At 47.1% G+C, this 12513-nt stretch overlaps 1 protein-coding gene across 1 annotated transcript in view; it reads right to left on the minus strand.

The window, feature by feature from the left end:
* DNAH2 (dynein axonemal heavy chain 2) overlaps positions 1-12513 on the minus strand; it is a 161737-nt gene that overhangs the window by 83541 nt on the left and 65683 nt on the right. Inside the window, 4 exon segments of the mRNA XM_089481030.1 lie at positions 1324-1470; positions 1542-1756; positions 11321-11503; positions 11941-12070. Of these exon segments, the coding sequence (XP_089337156.1) occupies positions 1324-1470; positions 1542-1756; positions 11321-11503; positions 11941-12070 (675 nt within the window).

Here is a 12513-nt window from a genome sequence, read left to right on the forward strand (position 1 = left end):
CACCTTTGGAAAACATAGTCAGGAAGCAAACCACTCTTTCAGTCTGTTTGAATCTGGCAACCACCCTGTTCCCTGAACATGAGACCCCTGGACTGGAGGAGTAGGGCTAGAAGAGGGAGGGCCAGTAGCCCAAAAGGAATTTTGGCTGGCTTGGAGCAGGCACTGCTGTACATTCATTCAAACCATCTTCACTGGAGGGAATTATTCCCTCCTACGAAATTGAAGCGAGGAAAACTGGAGTTTGCCACTGTCAAGCTTGCAGTCTACACCCCACTAACCCCACATGGCTTGTTTATCTGCCTTAGTTGGTTTTAGCGCAGTTGGTACCCCAAGTGTGTGTTAAGTTGTGTGCCTTAAAGTCATCTCTGACGTATGTCACCTTAAGGTGAACCTATGGGGTTTTCTTGGCGAGATTTGTTCAGAGGAGGTTTGCTGTTGCTTTCCCCTGAAGCTGAGAGCATACCAACCCTAAAGCTACAAGAGCTTGGAGAAGTGCATCATGGGTATCACAGGGTAGGATTTGGGGAGGGGGATTCTCCCAACAAATGGTGCAGACCCATTTAATCTGCACAGTCCCATCATGGGGACTTACCTCAAGCCACCTTGAGTCCCAGGTTTGGGGGGAAATGAGTTTGAAATAAACTAATACAATGCAATACATCTAAGGATGCCACACAGAACTTGTCATGAAGATGCTGTGGCACAGATACCCAGAAAAGCTTGCATGAAATGAAAACATGCAGCCATCTATGCCAAATCCACAGTCAACAATTTTAAAAAATTGCTTCTTCTGCTATCTCATGTGGGGGCAGACAATTTTTCTCTCAATGTATCAGGGATTCCCACCCACTGGCTACAACTGTTTCTGTATTTCCTGCATGTCAATGGTTCATAGATCAGCACCAGTCCAGGGACCATCACTCTGAGTAACTCTGTTCCAAATCATAATATTCTATAACCCAGCCCAATGCAATGGTGAGCATCACAACATTAAACTGAACACTGGCAGTGTTCCAAAAGGAGGGCTGTTCTTCAAGGATGGTATTAAGCAAAGGACATCAACAGATGTCCTTTCTGGCCTAAGTAATTCAATCCAGTCTGCCCATTGCAGCAGGAAGGAAGACCAAATTTGTCATTGGCTATAACTATAGAACAGGGATCAGGTGCCCCTACTGGACTACACTTCCCATAATCCTTCATCATTAGCTGTGCTGCTATGGCTGATGAGTGTTGCAGGCCTAGCATCTACAAAGCTGTATACTCCCCACCCCTGGGTTAGAAGCTGGAAACATCTCCTAAGAGGCTGAGCATGCCAGGGCAAACCTGTTATAGTCTCAAGCCACCAGCAACAGGTTCTCCCTGAGGTTGCACAGGTCCTCTCTCCGTTCATAGGCTTCAACCACGTAGTGGGGGATCTCAAACAGCACTCTCTCCCAGTAGTGGATTTCCACAAATAATTTCAATAAGTGCCTAGAGAGCGAAACATAGAAAGCAGGCTGTAGCAGGGAGCCAGCCTCATGCCTATTCACTTTGATGGGCACTTGTCAAAATTGATGTCCAGCATCCCTGGCTTCTCACTGCTTAGGATCAGGAGGGGGGTGTCCAGGCGCTTCAGGCAGTCTTTGTCCAAGCTCTGGGTCCATTCCTGGAATGTCTTCCTCTCAATCTCGTCCAAGGCCTGCACAAGCAGGTGATAGGTCTGGAAGCTCTCTTCTCCAGTCCCAATGTGGGGGATAAAGTGGGCACTGGCAAGACACTGTCGAGGAGGGGAAAAAAGAGGGGGGGCTTTTTCTCAGAAGAAAGGATGTACAGGGGAAGGGATGAGATGGATACTTCTGTAAACAATACTCTAGTCCAGTGATGGTGAACCTTTTACAGGCTGAGTGCCCAAACTGCAACCCAAAACCCACTTATTTATTGCAAAGTGCCATGTCCCTCTGGCTTTCTAGTAAAAACTCTGTGCTGGGGCGACGGCACATGTGCCCACAGAGTGTGCTCTGAGTGTCACCTCTGGCACGTGTGCCATAGGTTCGCCATCACTGCTTCCTGCTTATGAAGACAGCCAGGAAGGCAAGCCAATTCAGGAAGAGCTAATGTCCTGCACAAGGCACACACGAGTTAAACAATCTGGATGGGCAAAGTATGGCCCATGGGCTGCATGTGGCCCCTAGGTCTCCTGGGGTTCAATTTTTGAAAATACATTTTTTTCTCCAAATGAACCCCAAAATCCTCTGGGGATCATTTATGTCAAGGTTCTGGCCCCCCGGGCTATTTTAGGTTGAGGAGAAGACTTTCTTTCTTTTTTTCAAAAAAGAAGTGAAATGGAAGTAACTCCCAAGTAGGCCTTTCTTGGCCTTAAAAAGGCCCAGGGGAGCCCAAAGGTATGGCCAGAATGACCCCCACATTACCAAGAGGGCAATCAGGATTTTTAAAAGTTGCTCTGAGAGGTTTTTGGGGGGTACAATGGGGCTCCCTAGTCTCTTACAGCTGCCCACGCCTGACTTAGGCTGCATTCTTGGACACTTCCTGGCAGTGGCTCTCCGGTTTCCTTCCATTCCTGTGGGGAAAACGGGGGCCTGCTCTATGCTCTCCCACACAGCCATGGTTCCTCCTGCCCGGTTCTAACAGACAACTTGGCAGTTTTACTTTTATGGGCCCTAATTCCCTTTCCATTTGGGCTAAAAGAATCTGGGAGTTGTCCTCCAGAGAAGTAACATTTCCAAACTCTGGTTGAAACGACCCAGCAGATAGATGCATGTTCCTTCACTCCTGTGGTTCTTGAAATATAAACAGCCAATTGCCAACCATCCTTTCAGCCACTGATACAAGCAGCATCCAGGTTCTCTGCCTGAAAGCACAGCCTCCTCTTGTACTGGAAAGGGCTGGTTCTAGCAACTTTGCCACCACGTGTAAATGTGTATAACTGGGGCATGGGGCTGTTGCAAAAGCTGCCATATCAATACACACAGGGGTTTTTTGCCTCTTGTGAGACAGGGCTCCATGTATGTGAGCAAAAGGGAGGTGAGGTAACACTAGCTGATGCTGAGCTCACCTAACTGCCCCCCCCCCATTCCTCTTTCCCCAGTTCCCAGGATCCATCCTCCAGTCTTGAGCTCAGCTAGAACATTAGTTCACTGCTTGATCAACAGTGGGCAGGAATGAAATGGGGAAAATAAAATCCTGGTTGCCCATTAAACTCTTTTCGGTAGGTGTAATAAAGAAAACAGCATATGCCACATAGAAAATCAGGCCAATTTCTTGTGCCAAAATAATATTTTATATTACTTCTAATATATATATATATATTAAAAAGCTTTTGCCATTTGCAAAACTGAGTCAACCATCCATGACAGATTTGCCCAGCATGAACTCCCAGTCATGCTGACTGGGATCCATTGCAGAAGAGAGTCGCTACTGCTAGCCTTTAAAGGACCACCTGAGGGTCAATAATCCATGAACAATGAGGCAAACCCAATTCCCCCTTGAACCACAAATGTATGCCTCCCCCTCCTACAGTCACTTCTTGCAAGATGTCCCCCTTGATCTATCTTGTTGCTCTTCAGGGCGGAGGAAACCTGTTTCCTACTCTTTCAGTTGACAGTCAATTGGGTGAGGACACAGCATGGAGTTAGTGCTTTTGTCTGTTCTCAAGCCAGTGCCACTTCCCAGAGTCAGGGCATATACTTGTTTGGTCCAGATATACAGACATGGGGAAGACTGTGCCTTTTACTCTCCAGGCTCTCCTGACCCAAAAGAGACCACATTACAAACCTGTCCCAATCTCCCTACTGTGGGGACCTCGTTTTAAAAAGACCACCAACACTGAAATCTCTGTCACTGAACTGTGTGTCACCTTTAGCTGCAGTCAGAGTTAAAATAAGAAGGCATCGCTTGGGTCATCCTTCCCCATTTTGTATCTCTGCAACGGTTTGAACTATACTTTCCATGCCATTGGCCCTGTAGATGTTTGGGCTTGCAGTGCCAACCCTCTGAAAGGCTTGGGTGGGGAATACTGCTCTAACCCAAATGCTGGACATGCTGCAGCTTTGAGAGAGAGAGAGAGAGAGAGAGAGAGAGAGAGAGAGAGAGAGAGAGAGAGAGAGAGCACTGGGGACAGGAGACAGGCACGATGGTGACTGGGTCTCGAGGTTGGAGCTTGCTACCTCATCCTCTGTTTGTCCCTCCCCCAAATTTCCAACCAGGTAACTCCAGCCTTTCTTGCCTCTTAGCACTTACAGTAGAATTGATCTGCCCCACCAAAACAGGTGTATAAATGAGTACAACCATTCTCTTTTTTAAATGGTAGGGGTGGAGATTACCCATCCAGAGGCAGATTCTTAACCACTCATCTGGTGCTGTGGTTTCCTCTATGACTGTATGGTGCCAGAGAAGCTGGCACTGACTCCTCACTTTCTAGACCAACAACTCTGGGGCTCAACTTCAGACTAGCAGTGGTGCCAGTCTCTAGACTTGTAATGGCAGCAGGTGAAGTCCTGGCAGACAGGCAGTTCACAGAAGGCGAGGACTGGGCAACAAGACCAGGAATTAGGATTAATGTCAAGTGAGGACAAAGACACTGGCCAGGGCCTTCAACAGACTGTTTCTTTGATTGGCTGATTGATTGGTTGGTTGGTTGATCCCTGCCTTTTCTCAAAGAGTCCAGAGATTGCAGAAAGGCTAGGATGTCACCTGCCCCAGCAGGGTCATGCATGCAGGGACGTAGCCAAAGGGGGGGGGGGGTTTGGGGGTCCGGACCCCCCCCTTCAGGCCTGGGGGGCATTCAAGCTCCTTCCTCCCCCCTCCTCCCCTCCATCAAAACCACAGAGAACTCGGAGAGGGAAAAGGGGAAAGACAAAACAAAAGTTGCAAGCTCAGAGAGGGGGGGAGAGAGAGAGAGGGGGGGGGGGAGAGGAGGGGGAGGGAGGGGGTCCCTGTGATTTCTTTCCCTTTCGTTTCCATCTGAGTCCAGCTTCCACTCCTCCTCCTCCCCCCTCCTCCCTTGTGCTTTTGCCAGAATAAAAGTCTCTTCCTGCAGAAGGAGAGTAGGAAGAAGAAGGGAAGGAAGGGAAAAAAGGAAGGAAGAATGATAGGGAGGGAGGGAGAACTGAAGAAAAGAAGGAAAAGAAAGGGAGGAAGAGGAAGGGGAGAAAGGAAGAAAGAAAAAGGAAGGAAGCTTCTAAAAGGAAATATAAAAGAAAGAAAAGGTGACTTCTAACTTTCCTTTCAGCAGTTATATACATATACAATATAGTATAATAATAATAATAATAATAATAATAATATCCCTTACCCAAAATGCTGAGGACTAGATGTATTTTGGATTTTGGAGTTTTTCAGAGTTTGGTATATTTATATATGTCTAATGGGATATATTGGGAGATGGGATCCATGTATGTCTCATATGCATCTCATAGACATAGACTGAAGGTAATTTAATACACAATATTTTCAAAATAATGTTGTGCTTCTGTACACTGAGCTTCAGCAAAACCCTGAGACCACTATTCCATGTATAATTCAGTAATTCAGTAATTGATCTAAACCTTCAGGATTCCCAAGTTTCCTTGAGTTGGGGTCAGACCAGATGCTCTCAGGGTCAGTTTTGGGTTTTCAGAAGTCCAGAGAAAGGAGACTCAGACTCTACTCTGGACATTTCTCCTGAGAATGGACTCATGTTTTCAAAAACAGTCATTTCTGGATTTTTGCAACAACAAAAAAGAGGAGGGTCTGTGATGCAAAAAAGCAAGAGGCTTCCTTCCAGCCTTGTTTTTTCTCTTTTTTAAAAGACAAATAGAATAAAATACAGTTAGCTGGCCCTTTTTCAGCATGTCAATGGGGATGCTTTGACTGAGAGTTCCTGCATGGCAGAATGGGGTTGGACTGGATGGCCCTTCTTGGGGTCTCTTCCAACTCTATGATTTTATGATTAATTAATTAATATATGGAATCAATCTAAGATGATGAATCGGGGCTGTGGAGTCCTATGGCCCTGCTCCAGGCAATGCTAGACTGCAGGCCCCATCATCCAGCAGCACCACAGACTGCTGGGAACTGCAGTCTAATAAGGCTGCACACTGCAGAAATAATCCAGTTCGACACTATTTTAATGCTATGGAAAATCCTGGGATTTGTAGTATGTTGTGCCACCAGAGCTCTCTGACAAAGAATGCTAAATGTCTCACAAAACTACAATACCCAGATATTGTTGTTGTTATTTTCCTATATCCTGCCTTTCTCCCAATATACGGACTCAAAGTGGTGATTTTCCATAGCATTAATCTATAGTATATCTTTCTACAATGTAGATGGACACCTCCATTACATAATTTGTTGAGGATGCTTTGACTGGGAGTTCCTGCATGGCAGAATGGGGTTGGACTGGATGGCCCTTGGGGTCTCTTCCAACTCCATGATTCCATGATTCTATAGCACTCTGAGCCTACTGTGATTTTAATTGTTTTTAAATGTATAAAGGTATAAAGTCTTATAATCTTGGACTGCCTGAAGGAAGAGGCCCCTCCCTCCTCAACTGTCATCTTGGCCTCAGAGGGAGTCATCAGGCAGACCAGCAACATCTTGGACTGCCTGAAGGAAGAGGCCCCTCCCTCCTCAACTGTCATCTCGGCCTCAGAGGGAGTCATCAGGCAGACCAGCAACATCAGGGACTGCCTGAAGGAAGAGGCCCCTCCCTCCTCAACTGTCATCTTGGCCTCAGAGGGAGTCATCAGGCAGACCAGCAACATCAGGGACTGCCTGAAGGAAGAGGCCCCTCCCTCCTCAACTGTCATCTCGGCCTCAGAGGGAGTCATCAGGCAGACCAGCAACATCTTGGACTGCCTGAAGGAAGAGGCCCCTCCCTCCTCAACTGTCATCTCGGCCTCAGAGGGAGCCAGCAGGCAGACCAGCAACATCTTGGACTGCCTGAAGGAAGAGGCCCCTCCCTCCTCAACTGTCATCTCGGCCTCAGAGGGAGCCAGCAGGCAGACCCAGCAACATCTTGGACTGCCTGAAGGATGAGACTTCTCCCTCCTTTAACTGTATTTTTATTGTATTAACAATTTTACTGTACACCGCTATGATCATCGCGGAATAGCGGTCTATAAATAAAACATATTATTATTATTATTATTATTATAATGCAAGCCATGCACTGATGGACTATTGCACTATAATTTTTTATTGATTGATTTTATACCCTGCCTTTCTCCCAAAATAGGATTCTCTTAAAGGGGTTTATTTATTATAAAAAGAAAGGAACGTATAATGGCTTGGAATTAAAAATTATGATAGATAGATAGATAGATAGATAGATAGATAGATAGATAGATAGAGTCTTGGAATTAAAAAGTGTGTGTGTGTGTGTGTGTGTGTCTTAAAATTAAAAATCCCTCTTGGAAGTGGGAATGAAATGTTGTGTGGATGCAGCCTGGGTTCTTAGCTCAGCTCAGAAGTTGGAATACAGTGTCTCAAAGCATGAGCAGAGTGTCTCTGAGCATGAACAGAGTGGCTGCCGCTCATTGTTCGAGCAGCTGCACTTTGCTTTATCGAGCTGAATTTATCTGATGTAAACACCTTCAGAGGAAGGACTCAGTTTGCATCTGCACTGAAAAAATAATCCAGTTTGATGCCACTTTAACTGCCCTTGGCTCCATGTTGTGAAATGCTGGGATTTGTAGTTTGTTGTGGCACCTGACAGATGACTCAACAGGTCCTCAAAACTACAGATCCCAAGATTCCATAGCACGAAGCCATAACGGAAGTTAAAGTGGTGCCATCGAGGTGTCGAGGGTAAACGCTCGACCCTCTTTTTGTGTCGGGGGGGGGGGCTCTTAGCCTCTCAAAATGGTGGCACTTAGTCTTGACCCCCCCTTCCCAAAATCCTGGCTACGTCCCTGATGCATGTCTCCCGGCTAATCAGACTATGGTGAGAGACAACGCTGGCCAGGGATCAGTTGTGAGAAGGCAGAAAAAGGTATCTGGCTTCATGTATAGCCCAGATGCTTCAGGCCTTTGCTTCCAGACCACCACTCCACCCACCAAACTGAGTTCTGTTTCTCAAACAAACAATGAGGAGAGGTTGGAAGCTATGATTCTCTAAAGTCAAATCAGTTTTTTTTTTTAAATTTATGCGGCATTTCACAAGTTTTTAAGAGCCGCATACAGAGCCAGTAAAGGCCCCCAAAGGCATCTGTTCACCAAACCTGTTAGATCAGTGATGGCGAACCTTTTAAAGACTGAATGTCCAAACTCAATGGTGTTCCCGCATTGGGTGCGGGGGGACATCCGGGGGGAAAACATGCAAGGAAAAAATGGAGGTTGGCCAGGAGGTTGAAATGGAGGGCAGGTCCTGAAAAGGAGGAGGACCAAGTATGGTCATCCAGAGCTAAAAACACCCATATAGATATAAAATAAATCCATGCTTCTCAGCCTTGTTCAAAATGGAGGATAGCTTTCCCCCATTTTCCAGGGTGGGGAGGTGGAGAAACAGAGTGCTCCTTTCCTCCACCCCTCCCACCTTGGAAAGGCTTCCTCTCATCTTTCCAGAGTGGGAGGGGTGGAGGAACGGAGCCCGTGGTGGCAAACCTCTGCTGCGTGCCCTCAGAGAGGGCTTTGTGTGCACTCTCTGGCACATGTGGCACAAGTTCGCCACCATGGTATTAGATCTTCTGACTCAGTGTTTATTGGCTAGTTACCTCCTGGCTTGACAGCCTCTGCTCTATTACTTCTTCCTACTCACCTACATCTTCCCCCTCCCCCCCCGCCCCCAAATTGGGAAAAGGTTATTTTTGAGGGCCAGGATGCCATTGGGGCACTATGCCTGCAAAAACTCTGCTTATACAGGTTGCTGTACTTTTGAGAAGCATGTGCAAGGGGGTATTCCATATCCTGATCCAAGTAGTTCCCTTAATCTGAATGGTGGCACAATGGCTTGGCTGACATGCTGGTGCAGCAGAAGGGCAGAGCTCCACTCCCACAACCAAGACAGTCACAGATTGGCCTGTGAGCTGAACCAGGAAGCTCCCAGCTGGATGCAAGAACTGCCCATGCCACTAACCGGCTGCTCTCCCTCATTCTACTTAGGTATGCCAGTGGAGCTATCTGTTCTGCTAGCTTCAAAAATAGGATCTTGGCTTTGGACAACAGCTTCTAAAGTCTCCTAGCCAGCATGGTCAGAAGATTCTGGGAGTCCTAGTCCTAAAAAGTCACTTTTTCAAACTTTGGCTCTTATCCTCAAACCCAGCTTCTGAATGCCACCTACCAGATACCATTGTCTTCTACTCTCCCCTCCTCCCCTTCAGCTGCCTGCTGTTTCAGCTTGGAGCTTTACCCACCACAGTAGTTGGGAAGTCAAGCAATCCCAGTGGGAAACCTTGAACTTTCTTGGCATTAGGCCTGCAAAGCTGTGTACATCCGTCCCACCTTCCCCAAGTCTGAGAGACAGTGGGGCTACAGAGGGAGAGAGTATTGAGATCACACATCGACTCTGCCTGCCAAGAGCAGTGTTTGGGGACAAGCACAGCTCACCAGGACATAATCAACATCTAAAGCAGAGCACAGGAGCATCATTGGAGGCCAGGAATTTGCCAACTACTAATAGTAACATAAAAATGAAGGCTCCTGGCAGGGGAGAAGCAGGAATTGGGCAGGGTGGTTCAGAAGGAGCCCCTCGGTAGGCAGTGTTTGTTTTACATCCTAACAAGGATTTGGCAATTTCAGTCTTCAGGCATGCACAGAGAGAGGGGTGGGGAAGGTTGATTGATGGTGGAAATGCCGTTTTGTTTCTACTCAAAGTATAATTAAACCTGTCAAAAAGAACTCAGCAACAGAGGATGCTATTGAGGTAAATAGCTGAGAAAGAGACAAAAACATTGATGAGGTTGCTTGATGCATAAAGAGCAGTGGTCATGGCTACACCAAGAGCCAAATGATTTTGCTGACCAACAAATGGGCCCTCAAGTCACAGGAGGACTGGGGAGGATTATCCTTCCACCAGCCCCACAAGTGATATAAAACTGCTGTGAGAGAAAGGTGTGTTACTGGGTAACAGGGGTCTCTGTAAACCACTGGACATCATTTACTTGAGGGATGGGAATGAAATGGCCTGCATGCCCTTCAGGCCCTTTTCCTAGATCCAGGCCTCCCCTATTCTTCCAGTACCCTCAAAATGGTGGGGAAATTCTGGCTGGCGGAAAATGGAATTGCCACTCTGAGAAGCCATCAGGAGTAGCTATTGTCCTTTAAGATGCATCACTCCCATGCTTTGTTTGGCTCCTCCAAAAAAACTGTGTGCGCGTGTGTGTGTTTAATAAACCAAAAGTTGACTTCTGAATCCTTCTAGTTCACTTTTGGGGTCCTGGTATGTTACAAAGCAGAGCATGGAGGCAGAAAAATAGCCCACAGATCCCTTGAGCTTGCCCACCACACCACAATTTCTGTAGGCCAGATGACCAAAGCAGAAAAACCATTGCTCACTTTCTCTCTGCCATATTAAGGGACAACTAGATTATTGGCAAATAGGTTGAAACCTCTGGAAGACTAGACACATCTGCTGTACAGTGATAAGAGGCAGGGGTTAACTGCTCATAAGTTATGAAGAGAGGCTTCAGGTGTAGTTCAGCCTGGTGTAGTTTACCCTGGACTGCCCACCATCACCAACTCACTGACCATCAGAACTCCTGGGATCTACAGCCAGGATTATGTTAGTGATATATGCAAGAGTAATTCTACCTTGTGCTTGTGTAGGTAATTTGTCTGGTTGCTGCAGAGGTTGGTAGGAGAAAGGGTCCCTTCCTCCTACTAAAATGACAAAGCCACCCAGGACTCACCAAGACACTGCAACAGCCACCCTTAATTGGTGTTCCATTGCTGGTGGAGAGCAGAGGGGATTGGAAATGTGTCTGGCTATATTTCCATAACAAGATGCAAATCAATGACATCATCTGCTAGACCTCTGGAAGATTCCCAGTGGATCTTGTAGAAGATGTCCTCGGGCAGCAATGAGGATATCGCCAGACACTCCTCTAATCCCCCCAGCCACTGTCCACTAGCCACTGAATGGTCAAGGGGGGCTATCAGAGACACAGTGAGTCCCAGGGTTGATGAAGGATAGCCTTAGCAGAGTTTGGTATTGGAAACTCTTACACTATGCACAAGCATGTAGGATTTCAGCTGATTTGTGTTCCATAGTCCCACCCAACTACACCAAAAGCTTGGGCTCAAGGAGAGTCAGGCCAGATGGGCACCAGCCACATATGGCAGAGCAGTGACAACGCCATTCCCCCTCTGGCCTACTGAACAGGACTAGGAACAGAAGACCCACCTGCATGGGTTTGTCAATGCGGCGTCGCAGAGCACAAACCCAGTGGGCGATGCCTGAGTAATGACACATGTATGGTGGGAGGAATGGCACCTTCTTGCTCAGTTCCTTGTTGGCCAGAGTGAGTTCCCTGTTCAACAACATGTAGAGGTCCACTGTTTTCTTGTCAAAGGTGCGTTTGATGGCCTGGGAGAGAGAAAGGAGGGATGGTGGGATGTGCTTTTTGTACTAAGACATGGACACATCTTTTTTCTAGCAGAACAGAGCACTTCCCAGAGTTCCCCAAATCTCCCAACACCTCCTTCTGCACAGCTCCCAAGGCTTTTGACAGAACAGCAACCAACAGGATTAGAAGTTGGGTGCTCATGTGGTGTCTGTTGGGCTAAGGAATGCTAAGCTCTTTCTAAGACAGCCACTGGTTAAGGGCAATGGCATGCCCAAGGTCTCACTCTCAGACTTCAAATTTGTGGTCCCCGACTGTGGAGTCATTCAGGCCACCTGCAGCTATATCCCCATTGCAAGTGCAAAGATCTTATTCAGAGGCTGATCTTGTTTTCTCTCTTCTGAACTGTCAAGTTCAGCCCTGCCTTGGATTCAAAGAGCAGCAGTTGCCTCAGCTGTACCTCTCGTGATGACAAATGCTGGAAGATGTCCAGGATCTTCACACCATGCTCGACATCTTTCACTGTTTCAAAAGCGGAACTCATCAAGTTCTGGGTCATCACCTCCAGGCCCTTGACACCAGCACGGAAGCTGTGGTCCCCAAGGAGTTCAAAGCAAGAAGGGAGAGAATGGTCAGAACACACAGGGGCATTGTATTCCCCAACTGAGGTTTGCCTCATCTCTGGAGTGATTGTTGTTATTCTCCCAGTGTCCATTACACCAGTGCTACTCAAACTGGTGATCTGAGGATTGGTGCTGGTCCACAGCCCATTAGCTGCCTGTCTATGGTGAGCTTCCAGGAAAAAAACAAACAGCTGTAGCCAATGGACACAAATATGGTACCAGTCATTGGTATATTATTTTAAAAACTTGCCAGTCCCTCACATATGACAGGCTAAGATGTGCTGCTCCCTACTCCTCTTCTTTTTATTCAACTAGTCTGGCACAGGAGAGGGTTGCAAAAACAACTCTGGGGGACCACATGTGGCCCACCTGTAGCTAAAACAATAACTATGGAAACGCTCATTCTTTCT

The sequence above is a fragment of the Sceloporus occidentalis genome, unplaced genomic scaffold (genome assembly GCF_023333645.1).
Source record: "Sceloporus occidentalis isolate IW3139 unplaced genomic scaffold, rSceOcc1.0.p SCAF_14, whole genome shotgun sequence".
Lineage (NCBI taxonomy): Eukaryota > Metazoa > Chordata > Lepidosauria > Squamata > Phrynosomatidae > Sceloporus > Sceloporus occidentalis.